Source organism: Tasmannia lanceolata, unplaced genomic scaffold (assembly GCF_043159265.1).
Source record: "Tasmannia lanceolata isolate RefF3 unplaced genomic scaffold, GAP_Taslan_0.1 ptg000018l, whole genome shotgun sequence".
Lineage (NCBI taxonomy): Eukaryota > Viridiplantae > Streptophyta > Magnoliopsida > Canellales > Winteraceae > Tasmannia > Tasmannia lanceolata.
In genome coordinates, this window is record NW_027518695.1 from 10,097,407 (window position 1) to 10,114,601 (window position 17,195).

General features: G+C 40.1%; 1 protein-coding gene across 1 annotated transcript; it reads left to right on the top strand.

Annotated features, from left to right (window-relative positions):
* Positions 1-8,507: 8,507 nt before the first annotated feature.
* On the top strand, positions 8,508-13,533 carry LOC143849413 (trans-cinnamate 4-monooxygenase). The gene is made up of 4 exons (XM_077358417.1): positions 8,508-8,875; positions 9,128-9,572; positions 10,178-10,311; positions 12,815-13,533. Exons 1-4 carry the CDS (start codon positions 8,536-8,538, stop codon positions 13,411-13,413), a joined length of 1,518 nt encoding a protein of 505 aa, XP_077214532.1. The 5' UTR covers positions 8,508-8,535; the 3' UTR covers positions 13,414-13,533.
* Positions 13,534-17,195: the final 3,662 nt, after the last annotated feature.

A 17,195-nucleotide genomic window follows, 5' to 3' on the forward strand; every position in this document is an offset into this window, starting at 1 on the left:
CATTGTATTATTTCCCTTTTCCCAAATAAGGCTAGTTATGTAACGATGACAAATTCACCGCAAGACTTGACGTGTGACGGTGACGTCACAACGACTTGAATTCCTATAAGCTATTTTAGTTGGAGGAGTAGGTAGGCCATTTCCAAAATTTTGTGTAAGAAGAAGTAAAAGAAAAGGAACAGGGGAAGGAAGAAGAACAAGAAACAAAAATAATGATATAATCAATGTGAAAAACCTTAAAATTTAGGTAAGAAAAAGGAAAAAGAAACAATAATAAAAATAGGGTGATGATATTTTCACCCCCTGCAATACTTGCACACCCCCCTGATAACGTGATTCGACATAAAGTTACCCGCTTTTCGCATAAATCAGGTTATAAGTGGGGTGTGCACGTAATGCAAGGGGTGAAAATATCATCTCCCTAAAAATAAGAGGAATGATAGCTTCAAGGGCCCTTCCACATCATTAAGTGCAACTGAATTCTGTTTCTCAACCGACTTTTAAAATGACGTGAATCTATTAAGAGCCCTTCTCTGGCCCTTACAAAAAGAGGGCCCTCGCATCTATCATTCCTCTAAAAATATTGGAAAATTCTTAGTTACAAGGAGGTCATTGATTTAGTTGTATAGAAGGCCACTTCTTGCCATCTATGTTTTAGTTCCATTGAGAGTTGTTAGGTGCCTTACAAATACGCCAAAAGTTCCGCCAACGTCTATGTTTTAGTTCCATTGAGAGTTGTTAGGTGCCTTACCAATACGCCAAAAGCTCCATAGCTGATGGAACGCATTAGGCAAGGCCCTTTAAACCTGTCCCATACATGGCTGGGTCCCACCCAGTCTCATACCTAGGCGGGCCCCACTAAGGGCACTCGTTAAGGAGCATTTAAAGCACCTATTTTCATGTAGCCACACTTTTATCCTCAAAACACATTTATTATTAGAGAACCGTTTCTCACAATTTCATTTCAATTACGAGAAAATAACAAGAATACCCCTATGTCATAAAAGATAATAGCCAGAGTACCTTAACCCATTTTGCATGAGATTGAAATATTTTATTATTTTATATGAGATAAGTTTATTTTTGTCATTTTCATGAGATAGTGTATTTTGTCATTTTTATGAGATAGTGTATTTTGTTCATAGGATCGATGATCCTAACCTTCCAATCTATGCATTTTTTTTATTGTGGTGTCCATTTTAAAGTTCCTCAAATCAAAGGGTTAAGATCATTCTATGGAGAAGATTTTACGGGCCCACACTATCTACATTAGGGCCCAATAAATGAATGGTTGGATCACCCACCCAAACAATGTCGGCACACGTATTTTTTTCATTTGTTAGGGGTGTGCCCAGAAAATATTTTCAATCCTAACCCCGATCCATGTAGTTTTTTTATATTGCGGTGTCCATTTTAAACCTTCTCAAATCAAAGGGTTAAGATCATTCTATGGAGAAGATTTTATTAGAGAATAAAATTAGATCTGAATTAGAGAATAAAATCCGGGCCCAACAAAATGAATGGCTGGATCACCAAAAAAATGCGGCCACCAGTATTTTTTCGGGTTGCAACTGAGCCGTCCACCATGTAAATTGTCTTGCATTATATAGGTCTTTTTATTATTTTCTATGAGATATAAGTGTATTGGTCATTTTTTATGAGTGAGTGGTACTTTGATCATTTTATATGAGATAGGGTCTTTTTATTTTCCATAATATATGAGTTTCTTTTTTCTTTTTTTTTTTCTCGAAGAGACAGGTGTATTTAACACTTTCTATGAGATATAAGTATTTTTGTCATTTTTCATGAGATTTAAGTAGGGATATTTTCGTTATCTTTTATGAGATAAGGGTGAGATAAGTGTATTCTTGTTATTTTGTCATAGTGGGGGTATTTTTGTAAAAACCAAAACCAAGCCTCTTTTGTTGAAATTGTAATTATGGAAATAAAATCTCGATTACAATCGTTGCTCCAGTAATAAATGTGTTTGAGGATATATGCGTGGGGGTGTTTGAGGATATATATGCGTGGGGGTGCATGAAAATAGGTGCTTTAAATGCTCCTTAACGATTGCCCTTCGTTAGCAAAACCCATGGTTAATTTAGAGGTCTCTCTAAATAAAAATTGAATAGGGTTGGTTGAAATTATCTCTTGACGAAAATTCTTGCAATCCAAACACCAGTCGTCAGCTAATGGCCTTCTCCCACAAATATGACGTGAGAAGTAGAAATAATTGGGCTTTTTCCCTCAAGCTTTTTGGTAGGTGGATGGAAATTTGGACATGTCGACAAACAAGTAGGTTAGGTAAAGAAAACAAGTCTAATCCGCAAATTTGTGTAGATAAATATGGGGGAGTGGGTGGGTAGCGTGCGGAAGCCCATTCAAAAACGATCAAAGTTGACGCCGTTTGTACCGCTTAACGGCCGTCCGGAAAAGTCTAATCGGATCTTTAGATAGCGTTGACCGCAAGATAAGCTTACAGAGTAATGGGTCTGTCCAAGGGGAAAATCTCGGTTCCCTATGCTCTCTACTAGTGGTGGGCCTCATCGTAGACGATTTCGGTGTGAAATTTTGCACCCATTAACTAATCTTAGGGCACGTTTGCACCCATGAAAACATGTCAGGGCAGCCAGCTCGTGGATGAAGACAGAATATGCTGAAAAGTAAGCCTGTGTGTCTGCTCTAACTCGTGACAGACCACATGCGAAATACCCAAAATTAAGGGTGTCAATTTTGGCTCGGGCTCGGAAGCTCGCTCGAATCCTTAACGAGCCGAGCCCGATTTAGGCCAGGTTCGGCTCGGCTCGGCTTGTTAAGAATTTAATATATTTAAATATATAGATTATATATTAATATATACACTAAAAGGGTTATCCAGGGAGTGAAAGGGGGAGGCAAAATATGTCACTTCATTTTTGGAACTCCATTTGTTACTTGGACCACCCCCCCATAGTGTAAAAAAAGTAGTCAAATTACACTAGATAGGGCTGTCCAGGAAAGATGAGGAGTGTGAACTCAATATAACCTGAGCTCGGTAAGGCTATAACCTGAGCTCGGTAAGGCTGGAGCCTGACCGAGCCGAGCCTGGTTCGAGCCCAAGCCCGAGCCGAGCTGAGCATTTGAGCTTAACGAGCTCGGCTCGGCTCGGCTCATTTACAACCCTACCCAAAATGTATTCAATGTGAAAAAAGAGTTTCAAAGTTTAGTAGGGTTGAAATTTTCTAGGGACCATTGTAGAAGGCATTTCACATGCCGGCTATTGCATGAGAGAGCAGCCACATAGGCTCACTTTCAACAGATTTTGTCATAGTCATTTAATTCATCTGATATGGCGACACCCTCACGCGGAGCCAGGAATCTACACTTAGGGGGGTGTGTGTGAATTTACACTTAGGGGTGTGTGTGTGCGCGTGCGTGTGTGGTGGTGGTTTGTTTTGGGGGGGGGGGGGGGGGGGGGGGGCGCGCCTGGTTACAAAAAAATCCACGCTATATGTGCCTCCATCCCTGCACTCTCATGCAACAACATGACTACTAAATGCATAGTCCCTAGCAAATCGTTTCTTATAAGCATGATAGCGATTTTTTTTTATTTTTTGAATAATAATATGGTAATTGGTTAACGAGTTGGGACCGAGAGTGGAACCGAACAAATAGCCTGACGACACATTAGCAATCTTTCCCATGAATTTTTACTTTATGCTCCATGAAAATGACAAAAGTACCCCTCCTGGGATTTGTTAGATTACATTGTCAGTCTCCATAGCAACACTCTTTTTTTTTTTTTACCTTGACTCCATTTCTTTTGAGGTCAGATAGGCATAAAACAAATTTACTTGAAAATGGGCGTAAATTTATTTTACATTGAAAGAAATAGAACCAAATGTGGAAAAAAATTTCATAAAAAATGAGAGCCTAAACTCAATTTATAGAATTGAATATTTTCCCTATTTTCTATGAAAATTTAACCCTTTCTGACCTCGGAGCATTTTGTTTTCCAACTTATTCTCCTTAAATCCATTAGATGAAGACACTAAAAATAAAATTCATGTACATGTCAATTGAATATTTGTTAATAGTTACGAGAAATGCTCAATGGTAGGGCTGCAACTCAAGCCGGGTTTTACCCGACCCGCATCGACCCGACCCGAAAATAGCCTGGGTTGGGTTCAAGTTTCATGGGTTTTGGGTCGAGCCGGGTTGAGCATTCAAAAGCCCGCATGAATCTCGGGTCGAGCCGGGTTTGAAGGGGCCCGACCCGACCCGACCCGAGTTACATAAGTTATAGTATGTACATTTTTTTCTATTGTTAGTTAAAAGTTAAAAGTGAAAACCCTCGCAGCCACTGTTATTGTATGTCAGTGTAATTTCTGCTTCTATGAGTTGAGTTGATTCAAGTGTTTGATTCAGCATTGTTTGATTGTAATTACAACATTGTTTGATTACAGCATTGTTTGATTCAAGTGTAATATGAATGTAATGACATCATTGTTTGATTCAAGTGTAATGTGAGTGTAATTTTTGCTTCTATGAGTTGAGTTGCCTTGCCTAATAAGAATTTTCCTCAAAAAATTGCGTCAACGTGAAAAAGCCCGACCCGACCCGAACCGACCCGAGATTTATCATGGGTAGGGCCAGGTTTGGGAATCATGGGTTTTCCGAAAAAAAACGCGACCCGACCCGACCTGAGATATTTCTCGGGTAGGGTTGGGTTCTCCAAAACCCGACCCGCCCGACCCGAGTTGCAGCCCTACTCAATGGGTAATAGAGGTATCTTACTCCAAAATGTGCGCTTCTAATATATGCGCGACCATATCTTGGTTATGGGGAAAACTCACCTTGTTTTACACTTTTTAATAAGTTGCTAAGAGCATTTTGGGAATTTGTAATATCCATTGACAGCTGGTTAAAACATGTAAAATAAGGTGACTATGCCCCACTATCAAAAGATGATCGTGTAGATATAATTAATTAGCCTATTTTTTTAGGTAAGAGTATAGGTGGAGCTTTAAAAATAGTGAAATTATTTAAAAGCTATAAAGAGATTTATATACAAGGTATTGAATAGCTATGTAGATGTTTACATGTATATAAGGTAAACAACTATAGAACTCCCTAGAAAAAAATACATGTATAAGATATTTAAAGATTTAAAGAAAGTGGAGTGATAAATCGACTCCCATATATCTTAAATCGACTCCCCATGTGTCTATCTCTCTCTTCTTTTTCTCTCTAACGCAGAGGAGAGAGAAAGACACATAGGGAGTCGATTCATCACTGCCCTTAAAGAAATTTACATTTACAAATAAGGTTTTAAATAACCTCGAGGGCCGCCCATGTTTCCTATTATATATAATATAGATGTTTAATAGCTAAATGGAGTTTTACAACATAAAATGATTCACGGTAAAAAAAGTAATTAATAGTTTGCGAGAAATTTACATATGACATTTGCTAGGCAATTTCACGTCATGCCATTTTCGGAAACTTTTGCACGAGCCACATAGGCTTCTCCTGCAAAAGTGAGCCGCAAAATTGCCTACCAAAACCCTCTACACGTGTACAATATTTTGTAGGGATTTGCTAGGGACCATCACAGAAGGCATTTCGCAGGCCGGTTGGTGTGTGAGAAAGCAGCCACCTCACTCTTCAACATATTTTGTCTTATTCATTTAATTAATCTGAGGTGGCTGCTCTCTCTTGCTATAGCCAACCTGCGAAATGCCTTCTCCAATGGTCCCTAGCAATGCCATATTTGGCAAGTATAAAATCTACATTTATAAGGTATTTAATTTAATAGATAAATGGAGTTTTGCATTTTTGTAGTTTTAACAAGCTCAATGTCCACCCAAGCTTTACCATCATAAAAAGGTAGATAGGATAAAATATACTTAATAATTAGGGATTTGTTAGCCAATTTCGTGGGAAGTCATTTCACGGCTGGCTTTTGCATATGAGAATAGCCACCTCAGATGAATTCAATTAATAAGACAAAATCTGCCAAAATGTCAACCTGTGTAGTTGTTCTCATATGCAAAAGCCAGCTGCAAAATTGGCTAGCAATTCCCTAATAATAAAGTATTTAATAATTTCTAGGGATTTGCTAGCGTCCATTGCAGAGGGTCTGTTGCAGGTCATATGAGTCGCTTCATGAATGAAGACAAAAGCTGTAAAGTGAGCCTGTGTGGCTGGTCTGACATGCAACAAACATGTGCGATGTTATGGGTGGACGCTAGCAAATCCCTAACTTCTAAGTATGTAATAATTATAAAATCTAAATGAGAGATAAAGGAGAATTGCTAATTGTAAGGTTTTAAATAAAATATTCTTAAACAAGGATCTGACATGATACCACCATCACGCTAGATGACAGAAGTAATGAGGCCCATGCTCCATGTCAGTTGCGTTGCCGAACACGCACGTGACGCTAGCAAAGCACAGATAAGATAAAATACAAAAAAGAAACGCACACGGCACACAAAGTTTGAATCTCGCTCGTTCTCTGCTACTAAAATACAAACGAAATAATAAACAAATAAATAATGTAATTCACACGCGCCCAACCGCCCACCCATACACTGTCCGAGAGTTGACGTTTCGGTAGCCCATCCGTTAAAAGGCCCAGCCCATGCTAAGGCCAATTTTGGTCCTAACTGAGTGACTGGGCCTGATTGTAACACTATAAGCCCAATAAGAATGCCTTCTATAACTTAATATTATTTGCGAATTGGACATTTAAGGCCTCTTTAAAAGTACAAGTAAGGTTGTGATGCCCTAAGGGAGAATTTATACGACGGGTGGCCCTGAAAACACGTGAAGTCTAAAAAAAGTAGGTACGGCTCACTTTTTTCGATGATCCAAACCGTTCATCTGTTTGGGCACAACGTAAATAGGTTGTGCCCCAAAATTCAGTTCCATAGGATGATCCTAACCCTCCGATCTGAACTGATATGAATATGGGGACTTCCAAAAATCATTTGTGGAATCTTCTACATATCGGAGGGTTAGGATCATCCTATGGAACTGATTTTTGGGGCACAACCTATTTACGTTGTGCCCAAACAGATGAACGGTTTGGATCATCGAAAAAAGTGAGCCGCACCTACTTTTTTTAGACTTCACGTGTTTTCACGGCCACCCATCATATAAATTCTCCCCCTAAGGATCATCTTCATAGGAAGATTTAATCTAGAGATATATGTGTTGTAAAATAGATAGCTCAAAAAGTTATAAATGATGGTATAGATGGGGATCTCAAGCAACCTAGTAGATCTAGCTTTGATGATGAATGTAGATCCCACCCACAATAAATACTAGAAGATTGAGGCTTGCAAAATTCAAGAGCTTAAAAATATTTTAAAGGACTTCTTTATCATATGTTTGAGCAAAGGTGCAAAATCATCCAATGAGAATGGGACCACGGATAATAAGGGCGGACTTGATGGGCAAGATTGTTTTCTATGAGACCCTATTTAGATTTAGAATTTTTTTCTTGACATAATTTATAGGGTGATAATATAATTAAAGTTAATTTAGAGGGATGCCATCATAGACTGAAGGTTCCTCTAATAAACAATTGAATAGGGCTGGTTCAATTTATCTTTTTTTTTTTTTTTTTTTTACGTAAAGAAAAGTAGAAAATTTTAGAAATATTTTCCCTTTTCAAACTTTTTCATAAAATTCCTACAATCCAATCAATGCCCAAAGAAGGCACCCTCTTTGAATAACACTAAACTGGGTATTTATTTACAAATAAGATTATTTTAAATTAGAGGAATGATAGAGTGAAGAGCGCCCTTGCAAAAATTAGTTACAAGAGCGCCCCATTGGTCCATCTCAAGAAAATGCATTTATGAGGGCGCAGAGAAATAGTGAAATGGCATCGACAAATATAATATTTGAGGAATAAATGCCTTTTGTTTACAAGGACCAATATGAGCGCCCTTGTAGCTGTTTTTTTTTTTTGCAAGGGCGCCCTTCACTCTACCACTTTTTCTTAAATTAACTCAACTAAGCCTTTGTCCCAAACTAGTTGGGGTCCGCATCAATCTAAATTTCAAATGAGATATTATTTCGACTCCATTAACTAAGATAGTTTAAAAAAAAAAACTATTTATAAACAGAGGAATGCTAAAGTCGGAGGCGCCCACATTGGTTGAACATTGCCAAGTGCAATTAATGTTCTCTGACTTTTAAAGATTATAAATGGACTTTAGTGACATGAACCAATGGGTGTGCCCTTTCATCCCATTTTTGCAAGGACGCCCTTGAGTTTAGCATTCCTCTCATAACCCTTATTCCAAATTCAACCCCATCCAAACTCAACATCATAAGCCCACCAAGGCCCACCACCCAATCTCAAAGCCCATCACAGTTCACTCACCTAACCCCGCCCATCTCTCTCCAACCTTCCCTTCTTACCTTCTCACCCTTTCTCACCTCCCAAACATCCACCGTCAAACCTAACGTTTTCCGTCCTACCCAACACCTTATAAAACCGCCTCAAACTCACCCACTAAATTCCAACCCCCCTCAACCATGGATCTCCTCCTCCTAGAAAAAGTCCTCTTAGCCATATTCTCCGCCATTGTTATCGCCATCACAGTCTCAAAACTCCGAGGAAAACGCTTTAAACTCCCTCCTGGTCCCTTCTCCTTCCCTGTCTTCGGTAACTGGCTCCAAGTCGGTGATGACCTCAACCACCGGAATCTCTCCGACTATGCCCGACGATTCGGCGAAATCTTCCTCCTTCGAATGGGACAACGCAACCTCGTGGTTGTATCATCCCCTGACCTTGCCAAAGAGGTCCTCCACACCCAAGGTGTCGAATTCGGGTCCCGAACTCGCAACGTGGTCTTCGATATCTTCACAGGAAAAGGTCAGTATAATTCATGACATGACTTCTTAATATGGTTTTTAGCGAGATTGTTTATTTTGAATCTTTCCTCCAAAATTTGGGTTCAGAAGGAGTTCTAATAAGTCGATACATGTAGTATACCAAAAATTAGTAGAATATGATTCGCTTGAAGTTTGTAGAGGGATTTCTACCCATTTGTTAATTAACTTAGTAGAATATGATTCGCTTGAAGTACGTAAAAATTTAACGTTTTGAGTTAAAAAATTGTAACAGGTCAAGACATGGTTTTCACGGTGTACGGGGAGCACTGGCGAAAGATGAGAAGAATCATGACTGTTCCTTTTTTTACCAACAAGGTTGTACAGCAGTACCGGGTGGGGTGGGAGGATGAGATCGCCCGAGTTGTGGAGGATGTGAGGAAGAACCCAGACTCAGCCACGAAAGGGATTGTGTTGAGGAGGAGATTGCAACTTATGATGTATAACAATATGTATAGGATTATGTTTGATAGGAGGTTTGAAAGTGAGGATGATCCTTTGTTTGTGAAGTTGAAGGCTTTGAATGGGGAGAGGAGTAGGTTGGCACAGAGTTTTGAGTATAATTATGGGGATTTTATTCCTATTTTGAGGCCTTTCTTGAGAGGTTATTTGAAGATTTGTAAAGAGGTGAAAGAGAGAAGGTTGCAGCTTTTCAAGGATTATTTCTTAGAGGAAAGGAAGTGAGTTTTCTTTTGCTCTTTATAGCTTCTCTGTTCTCTCTCTCTGTTTTTCTTCTTTTTGTGGCTACTAATATTGGCACTACTACCATGTTTTGATAATTGCACAAACTCAGCTTGTCTATTCTATTTTAATTGGTTTATTGAGCTTTTTGTGAACTTTAATAACCTTTCACAGCTGAAAAGACAAGAAGAGTTTGTGCAATTATTAAAACATGGTAGTGCCAATATTAGTAGCCTACTTTTAATCATTGATCTGGTGGGGAAGTATTAAAATGAGAGGAATAAGATTGTGGGGAGGAAGATTTTTTCTAAATTTATTAAACTGTTTTCCTCTTATGAATTGTCAATTTTCTGCCTTATTTTCTACTTTTGGGTTCTTATTGATGTATATTTCTATGCTTTTTCTTCCAACTCTTTTGGGCTCTGTAGTTTCCTTGGTGTCACTCTTGTTAGAAATTTTGATTCTTTTATTTCCTATTTTTGGTTTTTTTATTGGGAATTGGGGAAATCTAATCTCATTTTCTCCATTTTTTAAAAGCAAGAAACGAGCTTGATTTTATTATTTTCTAAGTTTCTGAGAGCTAAATGACGTGGATTTTCTACAGGAAGCTCTCAAGCACGAGAGGATCAAAGAGCTCGGAGCTAAAATGCGCCATCGATCACATCCTCGATGCCCAACAAAAAGGCGAAATTAACGAAGACAACGTCCTTTACATTGTCGAAAACATCAACGTTGCAGGTAAACTCTCTAGTCCGATTTTAAATATGGCCCACATCTGGACGGCTAGGATCCTCTTAATTATCGTTATGAAGTTCGAAAATGAAGTCTCACCCACTTAAAATAAAGAACTTATTTGTCATATTTCGAAATTAGCCATCGTTTAGTGAATAAGGGAAAGAGTGTCAGAGTGTGCTGCTTCTAAAATAGAAAAATAAATAGAAGGAGCTGGTATTTCCACCTATAAATTTTAGACAATTCCACCTTACCTGTTCCTCTTATTTAGGTTGGTTCAAGTAGGGTCTCGAGGGATTGGAGGGTTAGGATTATCGTATGGAAATTATCTTCGTGGTACAACTTATTTAGATTGTCACTCAACAAATGAACGGTTTGGATCATCCTATGAAGTGGGCCTTATTGTATCTTTTGAAAAATACTCAACTTTATTGTGACCCGCCTTATAAAATCTCAGTTTTTAAGGGTGTCAATTGATCCACTTCGGGTCGGATCACCCATGTCACAGTCACGATCCATTCAAATTCCTTATCGGTCGGGTCAGAGTCGGATTTTTCTTCGGATCTTACTTTCCACGTCATGATCACATTCCATTTTAATTCGGACTGTCCATCGGAGTGTCCTATTATGTCCCACTAAGCTAAGTAAACAATTAATTTTTTTTAAGAGGAGATAGAATGACACTCCCCTATTAATGTGTCTCTATCCATTTTCTTCAATTAAATTAAAAATTTATCTATGTTTAATCTAGGTGTATAATAATGCTTGTAAACAATAAAATTAATCAAAATTACATACACAAATACAATGTATAATTATTATCAAAGAATATGATGCATAAAGAACAAAACGTCTCTCTCTTTTCCTTCGTGCAAGTATGAAATGAAACGACTGAAATGAAGGAAATCGCATTCACATCCGATTCATTAAGTAATAAGAGAGGTTTTGACCAAAATACCCTTCATAGAACGGTTAGCATTAACAAAATTTGGAGGGTAGTAAACCATTTCGGATCGTGACTATCCAACGGGCATCCGTGGCGTGCCCGTACGCAATCTAAAAATTTTTGGATCCCAGATTTGATGATCCGAAATAGGAAATCGCATTCACATCCGATTCATTAAGTAATAAGAGAGGTTTTGACCAAAATACCCTTCATAGAACGGTTAGCATTAACAAAATTTGGAGGGTAGTAAACCATTTCGAATCGTGACTATCCAATGGGCATCCGTGGCGTGCCCGTACGCAATCTAAAAATTTTTGGATCCCAGATTTGATGATCCGAAATATGCTCATGGATCCTATTCATATGTTTAGATTCCGTTCATTAACGTTCGAATTCAGACGATCCATCAATTGACACCCCTAAGTTTTTTGTTGTTAAGAAAATATTCCTAGCATAAAGGAACCACCAAAATATGAAGGGTATTTTCGTATATTAGACGTAGGAAGCTCCTCCCAGTATTTTGGCTACATCTGGACTGGGGTCTTAAATAATTTTGGACCTTATGTTATGAATCCAATAGCCAAATACTGTCCACTAATGTTCTTATCCTTTGGGTCCATCCGATGGTCTACGTCTTTGGATTCAACCCTCCTAACCTAAACCCATCGCTAACAGAAAAAAAAAAAAACAAAAAGAATTCGTAGGTGGATACACTAGTTTTGAGGATGGCAATGTCGGCCGATAATTAAATAATCCATTGACATTTGATATAGTTTAAGTTCAAATTAGGTCACCTCGAGATCGAAGATGGTTATCTTTTTTTCCAAAGGGGTCCCACCACAAGCACCTAAATTAAATATGGTTCGAGACAAGTGGGCTTGTTGGCCATGTTATAGTAAATGCGGTCTCACTCATCTTCCCCAGAGGAAAAAAAAAATGAAACACTTGGATTTTTCAATAAAGAAACTCATCTTATCATTAATGGCTTGTTGGCCATGAATTATGAGCATACGAATTAATTTGGATGGGCAACGGTTCGATAAAAAAAAACTCATCTTGTGATTTGCTTGTGATAGGGAGAGCTCCAATGGGAAGCTCTCTTTGATCAGGGAAATGAAGACACGCTCGTGTCAACGTTGTCCAAGACAGTCCTCCTAATATTGCCACATGATGTCATTTATTATAAATTTATAACAAATTTAGTATTATTAAAGCTGGGTTGCCTAATCTCGTGCCATTGACCAAAATATCCTTAATATGTGAAATGACAAGAATGCCCCCACTGCACTTTTGTATATTCTCCTTTACTTTTTTTTTTTTTTTTTTTGGGTAGGTAGGTAGGCTCTGAGCCGGGATCGATGAACCTGCCACCTCAAGGTTGAGGAACAAAGCCTCAACCATTGAGCTACAGGCCCAACCCCTTTCTCCTTTCCTAGTGATAACCATACTATGGTGACAAAAAATATATGTGAAATGACAAGAATGCCCAATTGTACTTTTGTATTTTATCCTTCATTATTTTACTATCTTGAGACTGACGTTATTTTTACCATGGCCATGCAGCAATTGAGACAACATTGTGGTCGATTGAGTGGGGCATCGCCGAGCTAGTGAACCACCCGGAGATCCAACAAAAGCTCCGGAAAGAGCTCGACACGTTGCTCGGCCCCGGCGTTCAGGTCACCGAGCCTGACACCTACAACCTCCCCTACCTCCAAGCCGTCGTTAAAGAGACTTTACGTCTGCGTATGGCCATCCCCCTCTTAGTCCCCCACATGAACCTCCACGACGCCAAACTCGTTGGGTATGACATCCCGGCCGAGAGTAAAATCCTCGTAAATGCTTGGTGGCTCGCAAATAACCCGGAACAGTGGAAGAATCCCGATGAATTCCGTCCTGAGAGGTTCTTAGAGGAGGAGGCGAAGGTCGAGGCCAACGGTAACGACTTCCGTTACCTTCCGTTCGGGGTCGGCCGAAGGAGTTGCCCTGGAATTATACTTGCATTGCCAATCTTGGGCATCACTATTGGTCGTCTTGTACAAAATTTCGAGCTCTTGCCGCCGCCGGGGCAGAAGAAGGTTGACATGAGCGAGAAAGGCGGGCAATTCAGCTTGCACATCCTCAAGCATTCTACTATTGTTGTTAAACCTAGAGTATTTTGAGACTTCCCTCCTATTTCTTTTTCTTTTTTTTTTGTTTATTTTTCCTTTTTTTTGTTCTTTAATTTGTAATATGCAGGACATATGGTGTGGATGGAATGCAGTTTGTGACATTGGATGTGAGGGTAAATTGCAAATTTGTACTAAAAAATCTCTCTCTCTAAAATGAAGTCTATTGAAATGAAACTCTTGGGTCCATTGGGCAAGACTTCACAGCAAAATTAAAGTTGAAATGAAACTCTAACATTGTTTTCATAGTCTTTAGTGGTTAGAGGACCTCCATCCTCTTCCCCACCATGTGAGCTGTGACTTATGATTGCAGTCAAGGGGTTCAAACCTGGGCGTGCTCCAAATTCCTGGCTCCGTTTGGAAGTATGTAATATAAAAGTTGAAAGAAAGGAGATTAAATTTCCATTTCTTTAATGACCTTTTTTGCTTGATTTGATATGAAAGTCAAATCGGAAAATTCATAGCCAACAAGGACTGTCATGTAAATATGTCATGTGAATAGTAAGTGGCAACCAAAGAATAATAAGAAAAGGAAAATTTGTCCTTTTGATTCTCAATTTTGGGTGCAACCAAACAGATTTAGTGCGAAAGTGGCATGATTAAAATTGGGTGTGTTCCAATCTGCTGGGGTTAAGTTCTATTCACATGAACATACCGTTGGAAATTGCATAACTTCTTCCCCAAATATCCGATTGAAGAAGCATTAATTGCTTTGGAAAGAAAAGTTTTATCTCTTCAAAATATATTGGCAACGCTTTTTTCAATTCAGCCATCCTCCAGCTTGTAAGGGCCTAATTTTGTTTATTAATATATAAAATTAGTGAAAAATTTTGGTGTAATTTGAATGTCTTGAATTTTACCTTGATTTGTTATTTGGTTTTTGCAAGTTCTTAGCGGTTTCTTGAGCTAAACCCATTTATTTGTGAGTTGGTTTGACATTAATCTCTAAAGTAGGGGTGCAACTCAGGCGGGCTCAACCCGAATACAACGGGTTCAACCCGAAAAAAGGTCGGGTTGGGTTGAGTCCAGGTCAGATTCGGGTTTGGGTTTGGGTTGAGTTCGGGTTCAGGTTGAGGGCTTCGGCAATGCGACCCGAGTGAACTTTACATTTTTAATAGTTTTTATTTTTATCTTTTAAGCTTAAAATCTTGGGTCGGGTTGGGTCGGGTTTGGGTTTGGCAAAAAGGGTTCCTCGGGTCGGGCCGGGTCGGGTTGATCCTTGTCAGGTTGGAACTTAGGTTGGGTCGGGTCGGGTTGGGGTTGGCCTCAACCCGACCCGAGTTGCTCCTAATCTAAAGCATGGAGTTCATTAATATTTAAAACGCTCTATATAGACCATGTACAAAATCCCTCCCCCTACCAGGACCTGGAAAACGGGTGGTTCGTTTGTGATTCGGGACGGGTTTCACCCAACCCGTACGGGTCCAGGTGGTACGGGACGGGTCACAAATGACCCGGAATCTTACGGGTCTATTTTATGAACCCAGACCCCACTCATAGGGTCGGGTGGACCCCTGAGCCACGCAATTTTTTTTTTATTCCCACGCTATAGGATGATCCAAACCGTCCATGTGATGGGGTAACGTAAATAGGTTGGACCCAAAAATCATTTCCATGTGATGGGCCAACGTAAATAGGTTGTGCCCCAAAAAATCATTTCCATATTATTATTTATGGAAACCTCTATAGATTGGAGGGCTAGGATCATCCTATGGAAATGATTTTTGAGGCACAACTTATTTACGTTGTGTTCCATTCCATCACGTGGACAGTTTAGATCATCCTATGATGTGGTCCATACAGTACTTTCTGAAAAATACGGGACTATAAGGGCTTACATTAGGGGTGCAAGTTTGGCCCTGACCCGCCCTGTCCAACCCTGACGGTGGGTCGGGGTTCATTTTTTTAGACCCTGACTCAGGTAGGGCCGGGTTCTGGGTTAATGCCTCGGGTACCCTGACCTGGCCTGACCCTAGGTTTTCTATTATAGAATTAAACCACCTATGCATGTTTCTTTTGCTAATGTTTTCTATTATCTTGGATTAATGTTTCTTTAGATTATTATTATTAATCGTCTCTATTGCCCGTCATGTTGTTAAATTCATATTGTCTTATTTTGTTCCCTTTCTCTGTTTATTGATCATTTTGTTCTATATGATAAGTGATTGCTTTATTTTTGGCACTCTTAACAGGTATTTGCACTAGGGTCAATTAGGGCCGGCCCTACCCAATCAGGGTGGGCCAGGGCCAGCACTGAGCCCTGTAGGGTGGGCCATGGGTTGAGGTTTTTCGGCCCTGACTCAGGGTCAGGGCCGAGAAAATGGGATCCAGTGTTGGGCTAGGGTTTTGAAAAACCCGACCCAACCCGACCCTGTTGCAACCCTAGCTTACACTATATAAAATTTCGATCATTTGGGTTTTTACGGGCACCCGTAGGCATCCACGGGTTTGCCTGGCCCGTAATTTAGTGACCTAGATAGTCCTGGTCAAATTTCAATGGGTCACTAATTTAGTAACCTAGACCCGTAAATTACAGGCGGGCCGGGTGAATCCGCGGGTCCAGGTCACTTTTTGCTAGGTCTACCCCTATCCATTACAGTTGCACGACTCAATATAAAAGTATAAAAATGAAGACAGGACTGCCATTATTAAAAGAAATTTGCCCACATCATTTGGGCCTAATTTGTTTAGGCCATGTTATGACAACCGATTGTGAGTCCAAAATCATTTGTCTGACTCAAAATTAAACTCAGATAAATGATTTTGGACTCACAATTGGTTGTCATCATCTTTGGACTGACAATCATTTGCCATAATCTAAAACAAACAGAACTTTATGCCCTCTTTGTTTTAGATTGTGAAAATCGATTGTCGGCCCCCAAACTGATTAGTGGGCTCCAAATTACGTTAAATTTGGAGCGCAATAATCGGTTTGGGGCCCACAATCGGTAGCAATAATCCAAAACGAACAGATTCTTAGGACTTTGAGAACCAACTGCGTGTGCAAAACTGATTGTTAGACTCAAAATTAAACCCAAAATTAGGTCAAATAATCAGTTTCGGACTCTCAATCGGTTCTCAAAATCCAAAACAAACATTTCCTTCTTTGCCCGGGAGGGAAATCTGATTATGATTACGGAAGCTCCATCGGACAATCGTAAGTAACTTTTAAAATATCTAAAATGTCAAGAGAGAGAGTGGGAGAGGAACAGAAGAAATCACCCTTGCCTAAAAAATCTCTACCTACTTCGGAGTGAAGGCAACCTCCTCCTTCTCCGGTTCTCCCCTTCGCCCGACGGGAGGCCGCCGAGAGGACGGATCTGGCCGTTGAGAGGACAGATCTGGCCGTTGAGAGACCGGATCTGGCCGGAAGACTGCAGCAATCAAGGCGGGATCTCCTCTCCTAACTATCTCTCACAAGTTTATGAGATGGGTTTGGAGAGTTTGGAATGAAAGAGGGGATAGAAGAGCAGAGAAAAGAAGACTACAGCAATCAAGGCGGGATCTCCTCCTCCTCCTCCTTCTCAGGCCGTCCTCCTTCTCCGGCGGGATCTACTCCACCTCCTCCTTCTCCGGTTCTCCCCTTCTCCGGCGATTAGTAAGAAACTGCCCGACGGGAGGCCGCCGAGAGGACGGATCTGGCCGTTGAGAGGACAGATCTGGCCGTTGCGAGACCGGATCTGGCCGGAAGAGTCGAGGGGCCGTCGGGAGGCCAGATCTAACTGTCGAGAGGCCGGATTTGGCCGGGGAGGTCGCTAGGAGGCCGGATCTGTCCG

Coding starts and splice junctions, on each gene's coding strand:
- LOC143849413 (XM_077358417.1), top strand. CDS start 8,536: ATGGATCTCCTCCTCCTAGAAAAAGTCCTCTTAGCCATATTCTCCGCC. Junction 8,876..9,127: donor CGATATCTTCACAGGAAAAG/GTCAGTATAATT, acceptor AAATTGTAACAG/GTCAAGACATGGTTTTCACG. Junction 9,573..10,177: donor TATTTCTTAGAGGAAAGGAA/GTGAGTTTTCTT, acceptor GATTTTCTACAG/GAAGCTCTCAAGCACGAGAG.